At 34.3% G+C, this 21,823-nt stretch overlaps 3 protein-coding genes and 1 non-coding gene across 7 annotated transcripts; all 4 read left to right on the top strand.

The window, feature by feature from the left end:
- Window positions 1-1,080: 1,080 nt before the first annotated feature.
- LOC112421544 (small nucleolar RNA U3) lies at window positions 1,081-1,300 on the top strand. Its single transcript, XR_003011869.1, has one exon. It is a non-coding gene; the product is annotated as a small nucleolar RNA U3 (small nucleolar RNA).
- A 4,309-nt stretch (window positions 1,301-5,609) lies between these two features.
- On the top strand, window positions 5,610-9,541 carry LOC25493580 (pentatricopeptide repeat-containing protein At4g17616). Of its 3 annotated transcripts, none has more exons than XM_039833615.1 (2): window positions 5,610-8,526; window positions 8,756-9,541. In XM_039833615.1, exon 1 carries the CDS (start codon window positions 5,721-5,723, stop codon window positions 7,779-7,781), a length of 2,061 nt encoding a protein of 686 aa, XP_039689549.1. In that variant the 5' UTR covers window positions 5,610-5,720; the 3' UTR covers window positions 7,782-8,526; window positions 8,756-9,541. The 3 variants fall into 3 exon arrangements, with proteins under 3 accessions (XP_039689549.1, XP_024636663.1, XP_013457572.1); XM_024780895.2 differs by having other exon boundaries at window positions 8,843-9,430; XM_013602118.3 differs by having other exon boundaries at window positions 8,785-9,430.
- A 1,506-nt stretch (window positions 9,542-11,047) lies between these two features.
- LOC25493579 (coiled-coil domain-containing protein 97) lies at window positions 11,048-15,751 on the top strand. 2 transcript variants are annotated; one of them, XM_013602116.3, is made up of 2 exons: window positions 11,048-11,765; window positions 15,110-15,751. In XM_013602116.3, exons 1-2 carry the CDS (start codon window positions 11,085-11,087, stop codon window positions 15,410-15,412), a joined length of 984 nt encoding a protein of 327 aa, XP_013457570.1. In that variant the 5' UTR covers window positions 11,048-11,084; the 3' UTR covers window positions 15,413-15,751. The 2 variants fall into 2 exon arrangements, with proteins under 2 accessions (XP_013457570.1, XP_013457571.1); XM_013602117.3 differs by having other exon boundaries at window positions 15,107-15,751.
- Window positions 15,752-18,154: 2,403 nt separating this feature from the next.
- Window positions 18,155-21,823, top strand: LOC25493578 (MORN repeat-containing protein 1). The gene is made up of 3 exons (XM_013602114.3): window positions 18,155-19,219; window positions 20,388-20,646; window positions 21,104-21,823. The coding sequence occupies exons 1-3, from the start codon at window positions 18,360-18,362 to the stop codon at window positions 21,260-21,262; spliced, it is 1,278 nt and encodes a 425-aa protein (XP_013457568.1). The 5' UTR covers window positions 18,155-18,359; the 3' UTR covers window positions 21,263-21,823.

The raw sequence follows: 21,823 nt of genomic DNA, 5'->3' as shown, positions 1-21,823 counted from the left end.
ATATCTAACGTGCATAATTAACGAGCCAAATAGTCGGTACAAATGATTACATAATATGAAATTAATTATATTTACACACAAGGGCTTTTAAAAATAAAACAAAATGTATTTACTCACAAGGGTTGATCATAAAACAAAAGATCATTTATCAACCATGATCAAGACCCTATTCATTTTTCTACCCCCACTAGATTATGTGCTTCAGTATGCAAAAGCCTCTTAATGTGGTCCTCCCAAATTGTCCCAAGAGTTCCCTGCAATGCAGCCTGAAGTTGGTTCAGCTGCAGCTAATGAACTTTTCCTGTATATGCAATTTACCAACCCTGCTGCATCGGATTTAACTATCTATGCTTTTCTCCAGAGTCCAGACTCATTTTCTTAGCACATTGTTAACACCATCTCAATCATAGCAATAAAAGAGGACACTGTTATTTGCTCTCTTATGCATTATAGTTTACTGCACCAGCTGCAGCTCGGTGCTTGACAATCATATCTCACCCCATGTTTGCATCAGGAAAGCTTCAAACGTGAATTATGGTGCAGCCACTCTCATGACTGGGCAGGTTGGAAAGGTTGATCCTGCACTGATACAGTTGCTTGGTTGAATTCTTGGACAAAATTCTGAGCTGCTCTTGTACAATATAAATTAGACCATAAGAATAATAAGCAAGATAATTATGCAAGTAAAATTGGCCATCCTTAATTCATCTAAACTAATACTTGTCGTTAAGGGTTTATAATCCAATTATATTGAAAAAACTAGTTGAATAAATCACAGTAATGCTACCTCTCCATCTGCTCATGTGTCTTTTCCGCTCTTAAAATGTCACTGTATAAGTGATTTATAAAGTGTTTAGTTGATCAATTTCCTCTTGTTATGGAACCATGTAATCAATGTATCTATTGAGTACGAAAAGATTTTGTGTGAAGTCTTACTAACTTTGTTATAAAGCTGGAACTTTCAAGAGTCAAAAGCATTTTTTATAAGCAAGTATACAACAGAAAGAAGCTTTTAGTCCCACATCGTTTGAAACTAGAAGAACTCAAGTGTTTATATAACACACGCGTGGAGCAATAGTCACGACCTTACTTGAACAGGATCTGTTCTATAGGATCGTACTACTGTGTCCTTGATTTCTAAGGAGACAGGAACATATGTCTGGATGATGAACAAAGACCATGCGATCAGAGCGTGATTAATGGCTGAGATGATTCTCATGTTGAGACATAATCTTGTGCTGTAGATGATCGTTCTCAGACACACGCTGTCTGGGGTGGTCGCATGGTGCTCTTACAGACTCAACAACACAACCTTTTTTTTTGTCATGGTTTTTTATACATGGATGCTAATAATTGCAAACAGGTTCACTACCCTATCACGATTGCTATTGTGTCTGAGATTGGTTATTTGAAGCTCATCGGTGTTTTTTACAGGATCTTTTTCTCTATGGTTATACTAGGACATCAGCTTCTGTGATGAAAATTACAAATATTGTTGTATGGTTAAACTAACTATTATGAGTATGATTGATGATGACACTGATGATAGTTTAGAGGATGTCACTGACAGGGGATCTGTTTTTTCTGAATGATATGTTGACTCATTCTATGTTGCTCCTATTGTTACTTCACTTTATTCTTTTGGAATGATTCAGAGTTTCCTATTATGTCCTACAGTAGGGACATCAAATTAATGCATATTGTGATCTGCTGTAATAAAAGAGCTCCCTAGTTGAGCCACGTTGTTTTTATCGGATTTGGCCTTTATTTGTGTACTGATTTAGCTCCTTGCTGTAAAGATTTTACTATAACTCTATGCCAGGGACAAAGGAATTAGGTGTGCCTTTGATTTGAAATGTCTTGTCCTTGTTCATTGTTTAAATTCCATTGGTGAGAAGTTGAATACTAATATTCTCATTGACAAGGTGGAATTTGTTCAGCAAGTCATGAAGATGTCCGCTAACTTTCAAGTGGCTGATGCACAAGAGTATGCAGTGATTTGTCTCAATGACACTCTCAACTATTGTCTATCATCCTTTATGATTTGCTTAGCGACATATTATGTGGCAAGGAAAATCACGGAGATACTGTGTAGTACATTTGATGCAGATACAGGTGCAGAATATTTAAGATTCAACAAGCCTAGTGTTTTCCTACTGGTGTGGAAGGAAAATAAAGCCTATATCAAATTATGGGGTAATTTGATGATACATTTGATTCAATTGTGCAGTAAAGCAGACATTCTTATGCATATATACAATACATGGCCATGACATTGAGAACAAGGTCAATTTTAATCGGGGAGGTAAGGTAATGCTTGGATACGAATGGAGAAAATTTCAATTACATATACTTTCAAAGTGGAAAATCAATTGAGGAAATGAGACATGAAAATTGATCATAAAATCAAGGAAGCAATGTGAAGCAAGAGAGAGGAGTTCTCAAATAGAAAGTATTTCTTGGATGGTGCGAAAATATCACAATGATTGGATGGTGCGAAAATATCATCCGATGTATTGTTTCATTGATTCAATAGTGGAATTTCTGCATTCGTATTCTACCATTACTTGTTAATGATTGGCAGAATCCAGATGAGTTTACCAAAGATGTTATAAACAATGTATTGCAAAGAATCAAATAACCAAAGGAAGAATTCATGCTTTAAAGGTCGATTCTATTTCTTGTTTCATATTAGTCATTAGATAAGTCTGTAATTTTTATTCTCATTATTTGGTCTTCCCATATATTTAAGGAACTGCTTTAGCTCAACATAGCGTTATGTTTGGGGCAGAATTTGCACAAGCATCTTTTGGAAGAGCTGTAGCAAAATTTCCTTGATGAGGTCCAAACTTTCATTGTTGTTTTACATTAACACGAACTCGGCCATATTACAGCTATGTAGGAGTTGAAACTTCTGGCGCACGCAAAAACTGTACTGTCAAGGGGAGATGTGAGGGTTAAAGTAGAGCATTGAGTGTTATGGTACATATCTTGATGCACTTGGCATGTAACTGTCAATATTTATTTCTCTTTTTGAGCTTTATTGTTTCGTTTGTCTACATAGTGCAGCTCAACAATGCTTCATTATTTGTGTAGCTCTCCTATTTATGTTTCCTGTTTATATCTATAAAACACTAAATTTGGCACATAGATTACACCAATAATTGTTTAAGAATATAGAAGTAATTAAGGTACTGTTTGGCCAGACTTTTTTACGGTCTAAAAACTCCTTTAAAACAAAGATAAAATAAAGCCCTTTAAGAAAGAAGCTAAAGCTGTTTGGTTTCATTATTTTTTTTAGTTTTAAGTTAAAAGTTGTTTGGCAAAATATTGTATAAAACTTACTTCTTGACAATTTATTTCACAAGCACCTCTCTTCAAATCACGCTGGATTTTTTTTTTTTAATATTTATATTTCAATATATATTTTTCTTCCATTTATTATTTTTTTGAACCGGTCCATTTATTATTATTTTTTAAGAAGGGTCAATTTAATTTTATTATCTATTTTTGAAGGAATTTACTATCTTTTTATCACTTATATATTTAATTCCAATATCGTTTAATTATCACAACCTAACAAATATTTTTATTCACGTTGTCATTGAAGACACCAAATATTTTTATTCCCTTTCTTCAACCTCGAAAATATATACACACATATTAGCGATTAGAGTAATACTTTATGTTCGTCTGTATGTTTTTTTTATTACGCTAATGCATATAATTTTTTTTAGTGTTGTGTAATACGTATAATTATTTTTATAAAATTTTGATTTTAATTAAAAGTACAAGTATAGATGCCTAAAAAAGTTATACTTATATATATTTTACACATTTATATTGTAACAAACTATGCATATATTTTTCTTATTAAAAAAACTAAACATATTTTTTCAATGACACCAACAATGTAACAAATATAATATCATATAATATGAATTCTTATATTTTTAAATGACACAAAAAATATGGTATTCTTATAACAAAATTTGTTATTATAGAGTATAATTGGAAAAGAAAAAACAAACTATTCTTTTTATATATACACACACCATATACATATTACATATATATTCTTCAACTCCACAATTCTTTCACTGAGGTAGACGAACATATTATGCAACACTAAAAAAAAATTATAAGCATTAGCGTAACAAAAAAATTGACAGACAAACATAAAGTATTTTTAAACTCTAATATGTGTGTATATATTTGCAAGGTTGAAGAAAGGGAATAAAAATATATGATGTCATTCAATGACAGCGTGAATAAAAATATTAGCGAAGTTGTGATAATTAAACGATATTGAAATTAAATATATAAATGATAAAAAGATAATATAATTCCTTAAAAAAAAAAAAATTAAACGGACCCTCCTTCAAAAAAATAATGGACCGGTTCAAAAAAAATTTAAAAGAAAAAAGCATATTGAAATATAAATATTAAAAAAAAAAAAAATTCCCAGCGTGAGTTGAAGAGAGGTGCTTGTGAAATAAATTGTCGAGAAGTAGTTTTTTGAAGTAGCATTCAACAACTTTTGGCTAAAGCTCATTCCATTCAATTTTATGGATTCTAAAAAAGTACTTTTTTAATAAGTAACTTTATTGATATAGTGTTTGACCTAGCTTCTCCTTAAAAACGTAGAGAAGCTAGGAAAAAGCCGGATCAAACGGTACCTAAATGTAATTATATGTATTTGGGTCATAGCGGCGTTGGACACCAGACCCGGCAACACACATTCAATCTGAAGTGTCACTGTTAAATAACTTTTATAGAAAGAGTGTAACTATCCTATTATGTGTATGTTTCAACGAGCATGGAGTGTTAGAGGTGAGTAGACTTTTCCTAGGTTGGTAAATTTTGTCCTTCTATTGATGGAATGGAATTGATTTAGATTTTTGATTGAGAGTCGGTCTCAATAGTTATTAATGATATTTCTGCTTTAACAATTGGAAGAGAAGTCGAGGGAAGCAAATAAGGATCCCTCTTCACACAAAAATGCAAAAACAAAACAAATTAACTCAACAAAATTTAGAGCTTTCGTTTGTTATATTTTTTTAAGAAAAAAAATCATTTTTTTAAACAAATAATCACTTTTAAGAGTTTTTCTATTCGTTTGTTACAGATTTTTAAAAAAATCAGAATCTAAACAAAATTTAAAAACAACTTTAAATGAGAAGTTTTTAAGAGCAGTTTTTCAAAATATATTTTTTTTAGAGGAAAGAGAAAATATGATTTAAAAGATTGAACTAATTTTGTAACAAAAAGTCCTTTTATATAGTTGTATCGAAATAAACTGGATTATTTGTTTAAAAAAAGTGATTTTTGTTACCGTAAACAAACACAAAATAGATTTTGATTTTTCATAAAATCTCTAAATTATTTTATGTGAAAATCACTTTTATTTTAATCCGTAACGAACGGACCTTTAAAAGGTCGTAAAGAGAATGACATAAAAAACAAGAAAGTCAAAAAAAAGAATGACATAAAACATTGTGTATCATTTATTGAATGAATCTAAAACATAGGTTTTTTCGTTAAACAAAATTACCAATGTATCCAAAGTAAAAATATTGTATTTGACTTCATCTCCAAAGTAAAAATTAGGGTTTACGCTTTAACATTCATATTTCTCCAAAATCTTCCATTTTTATGCTTACTCAACTCAGAAATTTTTCAGTCTCTGTTACATTTCCGTGCAATAAATAAATGGTGTTATGGTGCTTCCTTTTGCCAAATACATTCTATTCCAAAACCCCTTTCTCAAAAAGCTTCCACCTTTGCAAATCATTCTTCATGGGCATGTCAATTTCAACCAATTCAATACATTTTCGCAAAATATTTCAACTTTCTCTGACAACTGTGAGAGGCTTTCATGGGAACGTTCCACTCAAGAAATTCTAGTGGGTAAGCTTAAATTTGCTTTGAGGAATCATCAATTGCAAGAAGCATTGGAAACTTTTCGTGATTTTCGAAACCTTTATGGTTACCCTGAGATTAATTTATTGAATCAGCTTATTGTGCAATTGTGTTATTCTTCTAATCATGTTTTGGTGAGAAAAGCATGTGATTTGGTTTTGAGAATTGTTGATGAGAATTCAGGTTTGATTCATGTTGATACGTTGACAAAACTTGCTTTGTCTTTGGCTAGAATGCAAATGCCGTCTCCTGCATCCGTTATACTTAGGTTGATGCTTACTAAAGGGTTTGTGCCATCTATGAATTTTTTGTCCTTGATTGTGTTTCATATTGTGAAGACAGAAATTGGAACACATCTTGTATCGAATTATCTGTCTCAAGTTTGTGATTTTTATAATGGTTTGAAGGATAAAAAGGCGCAACATGCAATCATGTTGAAGCCGGATACTTTGGTATTTAATCTTGTTCTTGATGCTTGTGTGAGGTTTAAGTTATGTTTGAAGGGCTTGTGTCTGATTGAATTAATGCCGCTAATGGGGACAGTGGCTGATGCACACTCAATTGTGATAATTTCGCAGATTTTAGAAATGAATGGTTTGAGAGATGAATTGATGGAATTGAAATGTCATATTGATGGAGTTTCGGCGTCTTATGTTCGGCATTATCGTCAGTTCTATGATAGTTTGTTGAGGTTGCACTTTAAATTTAACGACATTGATGCTGCCTCTAAGCTTGTTTTGGATATGAATAGCTCGCATAATTGTCACAATAATGAAGAATATAGGAATCACTTACAAAAGCCGAGCTTTGTTGCCATTGGATCACCTAACCTTAAGAATGCATTAAAGATACATATAGAGCCTGAGCTACTGCAGAAGGACACTGTGCTTAAATTGGAAGGTAGAGAAGGTCTTGTTTTTTATAAGGGTGGGAAACTTACTCTTAGTAATAGAGCTTTGGCTAAGTTTATCATTGGTTACAAAAAAGATGGTAGAATTAGTGAACTTTCGAAACTTTTACTTAGCATTCATGGGGAACTATACTCAGCGACAGGATCTGGGTTGTGTTCTGATGTGATCAGTGCTTGCATTCAGATGGGATGGCTTGAGTCTGCTCATGATATTTTGGACGATGCAGAGGCTGCCGGGTCTCCAATGGGTTGCGATATGTATATTTTACTCTTGTCTGCATATCAGAAGGAGGAAATGCAAAGAGAAGCTCAGGCACTGCTAAAACAAATGAAAAAGATTGATTTTCTCCCAGAACTGTCTAATGATGCTATTGACGAACACGTCCTTTGTCGAGAAACATCAAATTCAGTTGGTAAATCAGATTTGGCTGTCGCCTTAGCTCAAATATTGAACGCTGAAGATCAAACAGATATTCCTTTAGTGTATAACTTCAATTCTTCGATCTTCTTTTTCTGCAAGGCAAGAATGATAGAGGATGCATTGAGGGCATATAGAAAAATGTGCGAAATGAAAATTCGACCGACGAATCAAACTTTTGCTCATCTCGTGTGTGGATATTCTTCTCTCGGTATGTATCGTGAGATTACGTTCTTTTGGGGAGACATCAAGAGATTCATGAAGAACAACTATTTAGTTGTAAATAGAGATCTATATGAGTTACTGCTGCTAAACTTCATTCGAGGAGGTTACTTTGAGAGAGTGATGGAGGTCATTGGCCATATGAATGACCGTAACATGTATACTGACAAGTTACTGTACAAAAGCGAGTTTCTTAGACTTCATAAGAATCTTTATAGGAGTTTAAAAGCATCGGATGCAAGAACAGAAGCACAAAGCAAAAGGCTTGAGCATGTTCAGGAATTTAGAAAATGGGCCGGTATTGATTAATTGTCTTGTAAATATTCGTGTGCTGATCTATGTTCATCTTTTCCAGCAGCGGGTCTTGTGAATGTTGTGTCTGCTTGTACTTCTTTGAAGTATATTTAATTTTGATTCTGGCTCAACTTTAGCATTCCGGAAATTATGTGGAAATTTTTGCTTCATTAGTCATTTACCATACCATGATCCTAGGAATGAATTTCTTCATACTGATGGGGTAACTCTAATTACCCAATTATGTGGGATTCTTGGGCCGCATTGACCATTCTAAAAATCTCAATGCTGAGCTTCTGGTTGTCTTCAATGGTTTGAAGCTGGTGCAAAGAGGGATTATCTACTTGGACTCAATGGGTGCTATCAGCCATGTCAAAGATCCTTCCTCCTGGTTCCATATGCTTATGATTCTTTGGAGCAAAAAACATTTAAACGGACTTTGACTGTGTTTGGTGTATTGCTTATGTGTGTTTGGGAGTGCGTCTCAGTGACAGCCACCGCAGGTCTGATTGCATTTCACCATGGAAATGCACAAGCTACAAACTGTAGTCTCAAAAGGAATGTGCGGTCATGTTGATATGAAGAGATAGTTAGTCGGACTTAGTTTGGTTTCAAATGCCAATTGATATGAAAGCAAGTTTACTTTTTCATTTTTCTTTTGTTGTTGAAGAGATTTCATTGACCTAAGTTGCAGTCATCTGGAAGACATTGCTGTTAGGGGGTTTGGAACCGATGAACTTCTCAAATATATGGCTCATAGGTAATTAGTTTTCTTTGTTTCAATTCCAGTTTGCAGTTTCATAATAATATAATAATTTGTTATCAACTGTACTGATCCTTCTTGATATGTTAGCTCAACGATGGTTATACTTATACATACTCAAAATTATAATTTAACTTAATATTATTTGTCTCATATTCTCCTTTTTAGTCATTTAGAATAATTTGCAATGCACTCAATTAAACCTCTTTTGTAACAACTCAAATAGAGGGTAACTGGTGCATCTATTTGCAACAGGGCAAGTCACTTACGAAGTTTTGACGGTTATGACTTTTTGGATGGAATGAAATTTCAGATAAAGGGTTGAGTGAAGGGGTTTTCACTATTAGAAGTGCTTTCATGTAGCAACAGCCTATCTAAGGACCTCAAAGTTATTGGTTGATGTTGCCCTCTTTTGAAGTCACTAATTCTTGAGACCTTGTTTTTCAATCAAAAGTACTAATGGCGGGTTTGTGTACTCTTATGACGAGGATGATAAAGCATTTGTTATTGCAAAAATAATGTCTGGGTTACGCCATCTTGAATTGAATGGATTTTTGCGTAATTATGGTAGATTGCTTGCTCTTCTTGATGGCTGCCCTCTTCTTGAATCTCTTAATCTACGAGGTTGTCTTTGTCCTAATTTCAGTCCAGGTTTGGGAAAAAGGTTCCGTGAGAAAATTAAAGATTTACAACTTTCAAATTACTTGTAGATGATGGATTAGCTTTTATGGACACTTGAAGATACATAAGCTAATGATGATTGGGAGTATTAGATAATTGATTGTGACTATGAATTACTAATTCTAGGTTTTTAAGAACAGTGACGAGAATATTATTGTTTTCTTGGCATGCTTTCATCTCAAATGTTGATTATGTTGCTTTAAAGTAATTTTGTTATGGACATTTGAAAGTCTGATATTTTATTTTTGAACAGTGTACTTGAATTTCTCAAGAACCTTGTATGCCAACATGGGCTTGCATGTTTTTAAATCAGATTATCTATCTTTTTTAATTTCGTTCTTGAATGATTTTGTGGTTTTTTCATTTAGCTCCCGGTTGAAAAGATAGTGCTTATTGTTACAAGATTTTCCAAATACGAACTCAGGGAAACTGATCAACCTAGTTTGGAACGACAATGAACACAAATGTGTTGTGCTCTCTACTTTCAATTGACGGGAATTCAATTGTGAGCTTGTTAAGCTTCAATGTGAATGGACAACAAATGTGTCGTATTCTCTGCTTGTTTTAAGCTTCAACAAGGTTTTGGCACAGCGTGCATGGACGGCAAGGATTTCAGATAGATAGTAATTTAGTACTACGGAGGACTGATAATGTGATGAGTTTATCATGACTCTTTTTTTCCTCTTGTACATAGAAAGCAAACTTACATTTACCAAATTTTTCAGATTACAGAAAACTTGCCAAAAATTGTTTTCGGTGTTATTAACTTTACAAACACCTAAGCTCCAGATCATGTCACTGGATGTTGGAATAATTTATGGTTGAGTCAATTTTCTTTATACAAAAAAAAAAAAAAAAAAAGGAAACCTTTTTGTCTTCTCTACCTGAGATAGATCATGGTCATATAATGCCTCTGCGTTAGTTAACTAACGCAAATGTAAAATAGTGTGTTAGTTAACTAACGCAACGTAATTTAAGTCACGCAAGTGTTAAACTAATGTGACGAACTCAAATAGAGAGATTAACACATGCGTGCTCACGCCGGTACATATTACACTAGTTAACTAAACTGACATTGTTTTCTCTCCACATGGTTCATTATTGTTTGAGTTTGAAATAGCAACCACTATAAATTTCGACACCTAAGCTAATTTGCATGTGAGACTATTAAGAAAGTCCTTTCCTTTTTGTTCTTTATATATGGCATTATTTTTTGACAAAAGAACCAATAGGATGGATGGAACATATGTCCTTTATTGCTGTCGCATATGGCAGACAAGTGAAAACATGAAAATAAATAAGGTAACTAGCGTAATGGTCCAAGAAATTGAACCAGCGTGAGTTAACGTAACTCACGCTGGGTATAACAACTGCTACGCATGTGTAAAATTAAAGTTACATTTGATTTACGTATGCGTTAATAGGGGCATTTTTAAAATAGCTGCAGGGCGCGAGCGAAAAGTGCTGGAGAAAGAGCAGAAATCTTTTCATTTCATATTGCTAAATGATTGTCCACTATGAAATAGTAGTTGTAAGGACTTATTAAAGTTCAAGCCCCGTTTGCTGCAGTATGCTGAATGCAATGTTAAGTGCTTACTAGAAAAATTACCCATCTACTTGTTAAAACTAGTCTGAATTATTTCCAGAAAAAGATTAGTTTCCTCATATTGTCTCTAGTTTATAAGGAAACCTTAATTATTTGCGTAACTCTGGAGAGGGGTATTTTGAGTTTTTGAAGGGCTTGTAAGCAATTCAGGGGCCCATTGAGCAATGTTCCGAAATGGCCCAATAGAAGAAGATCCAAGAAGAAAAGGAACATATATAAAGCAACAAGTTCATGTTGTTAGAAAAAAGTATAGCGGTAAAAGAAAATAATGGAAGTGAAGCAGAAGAAAAACGAAGTGAGCGAAGAAGCGAAGGAGAAAATCTCAGAAAGACTTTCAAATGTAGAGAATCTATGGTTTCCACGCGCACAACAATCCACCGCCACACTCCCTTCTCAACGCAAATCCATCTTCCACTCTCTTCTCACTCGCGACCCATCTCTCTTCCTAGAACGCTACGGTTCCAATCTCACTTCCACCGAATTAACCGAATTCGAAACCCTAAAAGAAGATTACGAGATTAACTGGCATCTGACGCGGTTACGAAGCGTGTTGACTCCGACGACCGAGGAGTTGAGAAGGAAAGCAGTGGTGGCGAAGAATAGAAGAAGGGCTTATTTGGATAGGTTGATTGTTGGTGGGGTTTATTTTTCGGAGGAGGCGATGAGAGAACGTGAGGCGTATTTGCATTATGAGTATGTTGGGAAGTTTCAGGATAGGTTTGGGAGGAGGATGGCTAGGCCGGGGGAGAGGTGGTCTGATACGTTGTTGAGGAGGTGTGAGGAGGCGGTGATTGTGGCCAAGATTAGAGGGGAGCAAGAGAGGATTGGTGTGCCGAGAAGCGAGTGGATTGGTAATGAAGGACTTCAAGAAGAGGAAGAGGAAGAGGAAGAGGAAGAGGAAGAGGAAGAAGAAGATGACGATGATGTTGAAAAAGACGAGACTGTGGAGGTATTGCTCTTTAAACTATCAATCTATGTCGCACTGACACCGACACATTCACCAGACACGACACTGACACTAACAAATCAACAGTTCAATGGAACAATGTTGATCAATTGCTCGACTTCGGTCCTGTTTGGATAAACAACTTAGTTAGGCGCTTATAGCTTTAGTACTTATTCTTATGTGTTAGCTGTTTCTATAACAAAAGATAAAAATTAAGTCAAACTGTTTTCATATTACCTATAAGCTGTTTTCATAAGGCTGTAGAGATAAGTTGAAAATAGCTTATGGACATGTCATTAGTTGTTTCTATAAGCTCTCCCGAACAGTCTCACAAGTGCTTTTGACATAGATAAGTTCAAATAACTCAATCCAAGCGAGCCCTTATTTACAACAAAATAAGAAGGATTCTAAATTAACAATTAATCTTTATGCCTGTGGCTTGCAGTAATTATTTATGTATGCAACAATAGTTCTATTTTCTCACATTTTGCAGAATTTATATAATTGGTTAGGTGGTTGTAGTTGGACTTGGAACAGGAGGGCTTAGCTTAAGAAGTTGAAGGGTTAGAAACTAGAAGAGGAACCCTTTGGTGAAAGGCCTTGGAAGCAGAATTCTCATTATTTTCCGCTCATGTTTTGCAGTATTCAACAATACAAGCGTGCCTTTACTTTCTATCTTCCATTAGTTTTATTCGTTCTTATGTGCTTTTCCGTTATAAAGTCCGGCCTTCTGAATTTTCTATTCGGGGATATGGACGGAGTTAAAACCTTGGGGCATTCAGTTGAACTCATGTAGAAAATGGCCTTTGATCATGGAATACCATTGCCTAAGATCAAGAGTCAAGATCGACAACTTTACTACTCTGGCTATCAGCGTCGAGTTAACTGCCTTACAAAATTGTTTGTGTAACCTCGGGTAGTCTTGTGTAGAATTGTGAGTTTGAGGACGATTGAACAGGTCAGCAATATTGATTAATGATTATTCACCCCAAGAGATTCAACGCTTTTGAAGAAAATCCAAAATACTACAATTGAGTGATAAGATTTCTTGTTGCAAATTGCAATGGACCCAACAGGCCAATGTGTTGATTGAACCCAACCATGATTAGCTGAAATCTATCTCCACCAAGCTAAATCCAGCTCCAAGGAGGGTAACTTAGTCCTACCATCCTTCACACATTAGTAAAACTTGAACCTTGTGATCTGCAAATCTTCTCTTTTGTACATATAAAATATTAGCTTCACAATTAAGACTTCTCGTTGCAAGTCTGCAATGAACCCAACAGGCCAATGAGGTGAATGAACTCAACCATGATTAGGTGAAACCTAGGTTCACCGAGCTGAATCCAGCACCAATGAGGGCAACTTAGTCGCCCCATCCTTCACTCCATAGTAAATTCAAACTTGTGATCTGTGTCAATTCGCCTATTGATTTTGAACCAACAGGCCAATGACCTTGTGAAACTTGAACCCTGTGATCTGCAAATCTTCTCTTTAGTACATATAAAATAGTAGCTTCATAATTAAGACTTCTCGTTGCAAGTCTGCAATGGACCCAATAGGCCAATGAGGTGAATGAACCCAACCATGATTAGGTGAAACATAGGTTCACCGAGCTGAACCAGCACCAATGAGGGCAACTGAGTCGCCCCATCCTTCACTCTATAGTAAATTGAAACTTGTGATTCGAGTCAATTTGCTTATCGATTTTGTACTTGTTATGTTCTTTTTTCGGACCATCATGTACAGTGGAGGAATATGTGCAAGAAATTAAGGTCCTAGTGGCTCGAGCATTGGTGACTGAGGAGTAAGTTACTGGGGTATTTCCTGGGAGGGTAAACAGAATGTGAAGAGTAGAGTTCTTACCTGTAATCCCACAAAAATGAAAATAGTTGTGGTACTAGATTTAGAAGAGCTGTGGAAGAAGAGCTATGAAGCACATACTTCTGTAAAAATTGTTTAGTCTCAATTTCATGCACTGTGTTAGGAACCCAAAAATTGATTGAATAGAAAGAACAATTAGATTAAGAAAATAGGAAAGATAGGAGAGAGAACTCTCCTCCAAAGGGTTTTCCTTTTTCCAATAGAGTCACTACTCTATTCACAATTTTATAAATGATCAATGATACCGTCTCTAACTCCATAACCTCCCTATCTATACATAATAGTCCTAACTACCCCCATTAACTAATAACTTCCCTAACTAGCTCCTTAACAACTTTAACTACTCTAATATCTTTATTCTATAGATAAATGCTAGGAACACTCTCTTTCTACCACTCTCTCAAACACCCACTCTCCTATTGGGGGAAACCCATGTGGGACTCATTTCAAAAGTGTGGTACTCACATGGATTTCAACTAATAAAAGAGTGGGTGTAAGAGAGTGTCCATAACACTCCTCTTATTCTATATCCTAACACTATGGATAGGTACTTGGGTTTCAAGCATTATTGAGATACAGAGTAGTATCTGAAGGGGAACCATTGGATCTGTTTTGTGGTTTTACCCACCCCAATATAAAGCCTCATGTTCTTGGACCCCGTTTGAAGTAGTTCTTGCCAACCCTACTACTAAGACAGATGCACAAAGAGGAATTAGTCTGTCAAACAAGCAGCGGCTCGCAGCTGCACCCACTGTGAAACAGAGGAGTGCCACCTTTTATATCAAGAGTATAATAAATGACAACTAATTCATACTGTGTATAATATATTCTCATAATGCTTCTAATGCCTAGGGATTTCTCAATTGCCAAGGTGGAATTTCAAGGGGACGGGGTAATTGATAGAACACATCAAGTTATAGATTTAGTTGTCACTGGATATAGAATTAGTTGGGTGGTTATAGTTAGAAAGAAAGTGAAGTTTGATTAAATAGTAGAAGAGGTTGAACTTAGAAAGGAGGGGGATTCAGATTTAGTTTTGGAAACATAGAAAACCATTGGAAGGAGAATTATCACCATCTTCTCTGTTTGTAGTTGTGAGTTGTCCTGTTTGATGAATACAATCTAACTTAACTGTATTATATTTCAGTCCTGTCTTATTCAAATCTGTTGCATATTCTCAACTGCAAATGACCATTTAGAATATACTGCATGATCTTTTTCTACATTTAATATCATCTACTTAGTTGCGTATTTTAATCTTATATCTATCTTACATGGAGCAATCAATGACATGGTAAACTGATATGTGAGCAATAAACAGTTTGAGGGTTGCTAAAACTACGTTGTTTTTTAATCCACTGTTTCTTATCTTTTGGGCTTTGGGGAGTTAAAGTATAATGGTATAACTGTATGATTTGTGGACTGATCATCTCTTCCTTTCCTTTTATTTCCGCTACCAGCAGATACACGTGCCTCAACCTGATGTAAGCGACAATGGCACATCTGATCCAGCTCGAATGAGACATGATGTAACTAACAATGGCACATCTGATCCAGCCAGAGCAAGGCAGGATCCAACCTTATCTTCAGAAGAGTTGGAGGACCGGATGAATCAATTCACTTACATCATGCAGCAGAAGTTTCTATTAGGAGAAGATCATGAACATGTAGATTACACTAAAATAGATAATGATGAGACCCTTGACGATCATTGGCAGAGGGAGGCCAATATTGATGCAGAAGAGAGGTATTTTGCTGATGATTAAGTTGTATCAGCTTAATAGTTGCAGAGTCAGATATGTAAATATTGCTTAACTTTTACTCCGTTTGCCAATCTTCAAATCTATATTGTACTTAAATTAACGGATTGTGTTTGTAATAGTAGTAACTTGCTGTAGCGTTTTATTTTCCAAGTTTCCCAAGTTGGGGAGAACTGGGACCCACTCGATCTCTTGTTGATTTGGTGAGGATATGCCTCCCATGTCAATATTAAGAGGTTCATTTTCAGCAATTTGATCAAAAAACAAGTTTCTTTTGTATGCTGTCCAAAAACTGTAAACTTACGTTAAGATCTAAAATAACTACATTTCCTTTTGATCTGGACATGTCATTACAAGCAAAATAAATGGATGTTTTGGATTAAATAAATGGATGTTTGATTGCATAACTCACCAGCTATAGCACATGCAAATTTGGTGGTCTAACATTGATATTACTTGCTCTATTTTTTTATTTATTATTTTTTTAATGCTGATATTACTCATTTTGTATGTTAACACAAATTGCTCATTTTTGACGAATCTGTTGGTTAGGGATATAGAATATATATGGAATGAAATTGTGTATAATGCAAATGTAGGGGACGTTTGAGTTTAACATAAATCATAAATATTTTATATGCTCACCCAATATATGAATACAAAATTGTAAACTTATGACTGTTAACATGAATAATATAATCACATTTTTTTTGTCTTAAGCTTAACCAACAATGTTGATATTGATAGACTAGACATCTTCGTTAGAGTTTAAACATGAAACTTCAAAGTTGTGTGTGAGTAAATTAAAAAAAAAAAATATGCATCTTATTCAAGAAGACAGCAACAATAATTTGGTTTGAAGTGATTCTGGAGCAGGCTTGCTACTAACACATGAGGAAAATTCTTGTAAAACACCGGTTTTAAAAAATGTCTCAACTGGAAGATTGCAGTCTAGTTTAATCAAATCAAATAAGAGAGAGCTACTTGGTCAAAATGTGAGTGCAAGAATTGAAAGGTGTGCCCTTCTTTTCACCAAAAATAATTAATTAATTTACAACCGTCGGCTTTGAAATTTTTGTCCAAAAAAACTTTTGAAGGGATAATGAAAAGGAAACATGGAATGAAAGCCGAAATTTTCTGCAATCTAACTATAAAACTACTAGATTCTGATCTTTTATTTTTGTCGTACTTCCATAGATTGGCATTTTTTGTTGTTTGTTCAATATTTTGATTGCAGAAGAAGCTAGTAAGGACATAGATATTGACATATGGAGGCGCCATACATATACCCTATCCCGAAATAACGAAAACCAAAACGGATAAGGACAAGAATTTTGTAATGTAAGTAAGGTCATCCATCACAACATAACATAACATAAAACAAACAATGGATAAGAACAAAACAAGACCACTCAAACCAACAACATGTACGCTGGTCATGTACACATGGAGGCTTCACCCATGTTTCTTATCATACTTAATAGTATATGTTTAATTATACATTGAATCCCATTTGATTCTCATTTTAGCTGTTATAATGTTGTCATCGTAATTATTAAGTTGTGTAGTCAAATATCTTGATTAAGATGTCGCACTATCTTTGTTTATTAATATGGAATAACTTGACACTGTTCTTCTACATGATTAAATTAAAAATGGTATCATGTCATTGTCAAATCACTTGATTGCATCAAATTTATTTTTATTTTTATTTTGTACAATTATAACAAGTTGGTTAGTAAAAGTCAGCTTAAATGAAGAGTAAAAGATAAATTTTAAATATGCATATAAATATATTGATGAAATTGAGGTTTGGAATATGACATATTATTATAACTTTGTATAATTTCAAAAAAGATATTTCATGATTAGCCAGCCAAAACAAGATAAAAAACAAAATCTAATCTTGTTGATAAATAAATCCCATTGTAGAAGGCTTTCAATTTGTTACGTTTCTTGGTGAAAAGGAAAGGAAAGAGGCGTTTCCGTAAATTTAGCATAACCATGTTACTGTTCCATTCCATGATGACTCGGACACTTTTCATATAAAGGGTGGATATGATTGCAACGTGTACGTGAGGTAGTTTGCCACGTGTAAGATGACTCATGGGACAGTTACAGTTAATATGCCGCGCCGGTTTGCGCGCGTATTGATAAGAGGCAACCCGACCACAGGGCGCAGCTTTGTGGTTACGCTTTTACATATTTACCCCTTTAATGCACCTACTATCTCAAAAAAAAAAAACTTAAAACACTTTTTTTTTCTTTTTCTTTTTGAAGGAATACACTCTTTATTTGTTGTTTATTCATATTGTTTCTATACTAACAATGCTAGACAACTCTACCTAGACAGTAGACATAATAGTTCAATGCAATATGTATAAATTAGAGTTTGAAATTCATATCATTAAGCTGTTTGACACAAAAAATGCAAAATAGCTATAAAAAAAAATTAAAAAAAAAGTCAATTAGAGTTAACCCAATGCCAATAACTTATTTACTCAAACAAATGGAATTAATTTTATTCCATTTACTTTTAATCGTAATTTATAATCCATCTTATAATTTTTTATTTTTTGTGAAACAAATATACAAGGAAAATGTTTATAAGAAACAATATAAAAGATAAAATAAATAAAAAGATACTTGCACATAATAATTTATGATTATGATTACCCCTCAACATGTTTTGCTACTTGCCTAGTTGCAACCTACTTGATATTTTATATAAACTCTTATTATTTTCAGAAAATCCAAACAGAGCACTCAGGTTTCTTTCTTTGTCTGTTTTTTCAATTTCAATTTCAATACACAAGACACACACTACAGTTTCTAAGCTCCGGTTTTATATGAATCAAACAAAAAAATCATGAACAAAAACATTACCATTATAACATCAATATTCTCAAAACACTGATACAAAAACCAAACTAGTTCCATTTTCATTCTTGTTATGTTAATGCGTCACTTTAACAAATCTGATTCTGAAATCGGAAAAGAAAACTTCAATCTTTCTTCCGATTTCACCCATTTCTCAATCCAAGTTACACCTTTTTCTTCACCTTCTCCTCATCATTTTCACCATGAACAACGCTTCTCAAGCAACACTCCATCATCACCTTCTCAAACACCTACACACAACAAAACCCATCAAAACAAACCTTCTTTTACAATACCCTTTACCTCAAAGTTTCAATCTTTCAAGCTTCTCACACGTTTTCATTTCATCATCTTCGTATCTTTAACATCTCTTTACTTTCTCTTTTCACGTCCAACTCTTCTTGATTTTCTCTTTGTGCTACTTTTCTCATCAGCACTTTTTGTTTCTATCAACCTATTCTTCTCAAGATCGTTGAATAATAAGCTTTCTTCATCGCATTCTCATCAACAACGTGTTGTATGGTCAATTGGGTCGAAGGATGAGGAGTTAAAGAGCTTAAATTCTGGATCTTGGGTTCAAGTTTATAGCAATGGGGATGTTTATGAAGGTGAGTTTCATAAGGGGAAGTGTTCAGGGAGTGGTGTTTATCATTTTCATATGAGTGGAAGATTTGAAGGTGATTGGATTGATGGAAAGTATGATGGTTTTGGTGTTGAAACGTGGGCTAGAGGAAGTAGGTATCGTGGACAGTATAGGAAGGGTTTGAGGCATGGAATTGGAATTTATAGGTTTTTTGGTGGTGATGTCTATACTGGTGAATGGTGTAATGGTCAGTGTCATGGGTTTGGAGTTCATACTTGCAATGATGGGAGCCATTATGTTGGGGAATTTAAATGGGGTGTTAAACATGGATTAGGACGCTACCATTTCAGGTTAGTTCTTTTTTTTGTGTTTTGTTTTTTAGTTTACATTTGCTTGTTCCTTAGCATTATCAGAATGGTTATTTGTTGATTCTTTGTTAAGTGTGGACTTGGATTAGATGTTTTAATTTGATCATGAATTTGTTACTAAAATACAATTTTGAACCTGTAGAGATTTGACATTATCTGTTTTGGTTAATTGTACTTCTGGTTGTTTGATGCAGCAGGACTTTGATTTTCTGGATTGAAGTTGTTGACTTTTCATTAACTATGATTTTCTGTATGCATCTTATTCAACCCAATTTTGTGTTCATAAGAGAATTTACTTTTATTTGGGCAAAGTTTTAGATAATGGAAGTTATTAGATGTAATTGTGTCAATGTCAAGTCGGTGTCGGATACCAGACATTCATTCAATCTGAAGTATTGGTGTCTTCGATATGAATTATCAATGCTACAAGTCAGTACTTCACTCAAAATTTCAACAACCTGTGGTTGAAGCACCTGTTTGATTCATTTACCTTGCCAATCGCTTTTACAAGTTTAGGTGCGATATTGATTTAGCTTTACTATGCTTTATAGCTAGCCAAACAAACAATGCTAACAACATTCTGTTGTACTAGCTCACATGATATGTTTTCTTTTGTATTTTAGTCTGATGTTCAATCATTTTATAAGATTTATTTTCAAAAGCCTAAAGGATTGGCCTAGTTTCTCATTAACCAAAATTCAATATTTGGTGTACTTTTCTGCTTTCATGGAACAAACTCTGCATGTATGTGTTCGTTTCTTCTAAATAGGAAGAATTGTTAAGCATACCAACTATCTAATGTCTCAACCAGTTTTATCTGTATTATATGTTGTATCCAGCTAAAATACTTGGAAAGGGATTGAAATATTGAATCTGTTACTTTGTAGTGATGTAAATGTGCTTGATATATCTGTTACTGTATCCGTGCAAGAATATGGTCAAGCTGTTTTCTTCAATCTTACATCATTATTAGCTTGAACTCGTTATTCAATTTGATTGACATTTCTAGCAATGTATATTGTAATTAGCATTTTTTATCATGATTGAAAGAACAATCTCCGTGGAATTAGTTTATCATGATTGAAAGAAAATCTCCGTGGAATTAGCTTTGACAGCTATTTTTAAATTTCTATATTTGTTATTACTGCAGAAATGGGGACATATATGCCGGAGAATATTTTGCAGATATGATGCATGGCTTTGGAGTTTATCAATTTCAAAATGGTCACCGATATGAGGGTGCGTGGCATGAAGGAAGAAGACAAGGACTGGGAATGTACACTTTCAGAAACGGGGAAACACAGTGTGGTCACTGGCAGAATGGGATTCTTGATAACCCTAAAAAGCAAGACAGTCATATTGGGTCTCCATGTGCTGTAGACCATGCCAAGGTTTTCAAAGCTGTCCAGGTAATAGTCGTTTTTGGCTTTTTGCACATATATGATTGATCAATACATGTTAATGGATACTTATATGAAAAACTACTGTAAGGTATTACTTTTTAGAAATTTAAAGGGAATTAAAAACAGAAACATGATTATATATTGTTTTGTGGCTTTCCTTGTATCTTCGGTGTTGCCATCATGATTCGTGATGGACATTCAAATAATGTAATGAGAAAGAAACCTGAATGTTAGCGAGAGCTTCTGTGAACAACATATAACATATCATATATTTTTTCTGCTTATTTTCATAACTTATATAAACAATTTTACTTTATTTTATCTTTTGTTGTGAAAATAGTTTATACATAAGCACTTATATGAAAAATATTTATGCTGCAAACGCTTAATTAAGTGGCTTATCCAAATAATAAGTAATACCTATGAGAAATGTAATATTTAGTACTTATTTAATTTTGAACAGGATGCTCATTGTGCGGCAGAGAAAGCCTACGGCATGTCAAAGAAGGATGAAATGGTGAATAAAGTAGCAGCTGCAGCTAATAAAGCAGCAAATGCGGCTAGAGTTGCAGCTGTGAAGGCTGTGCAAAATAGTATGCACCGTGATTACAATGTTCAATGATGCTCCCTCATTTCGTCTGTCGTGTGATGATTGAAGAGTATATCTTCTATCATTCTCCATCATAGGTTGCACACAGAATACTACTATGAGAAAGCAACGGAAGCAAAAGGAATGAAGATAAAAGAATCATAGAAATGCAGGAAAACAAATGAGATCTAATTCGATTTTGGTAAGTCATGTACCTTGTTCTCATCGTCACTTAGGAGGTGTTTCTATTTCTCTGTATTGGTATAGCAAGTGAGGTTCATATTTGGAACCACTTTTTGTCATTGAACTCTATGGCAGATTGTGGAGCAAATAGGTTCCTCACTTTTAGTAGCTTATTTTATCATTATGAACATAGGAAGAGTAAGGATAATATACTATAGAGTTGCAATGTGTATTGTGGCATAAGTGCCAAAAAAATTACCAAAGTTAGTATAGGGTTTGATTTCACGCCAGAGAGCATCAAAATATAATTGATTATGCCTCTTGGTGAAAATACAAGTGTTTGGTTGCTGTCATACAAAATTGATTTTACCTCCAAATTTCAATTTGACTAAATGTCTGTTTGTTTTTGCA

The sequence above is a fragment of the Medicago truncatula genome, chromosome 4, assembly GCF_003473485.1.
Source record: "Medicago truncatula cultivar Jemalong A17 chromosome 4, MtrunA17r5.0-ANR, whole genome shotgun sequence".
NCBI classification, from domain to species: Eukaryota; Viridiplantae; Streptophyta; class Magnoliopsida; order Fabales; family Fabaceae; genus Medicago; species Medicago truncatula.
The sequence above is the reverse complement of the archived record's forward strand: the minus strand, read 5'-3'. Positions and strand labels throughout refer to the sequence as shown.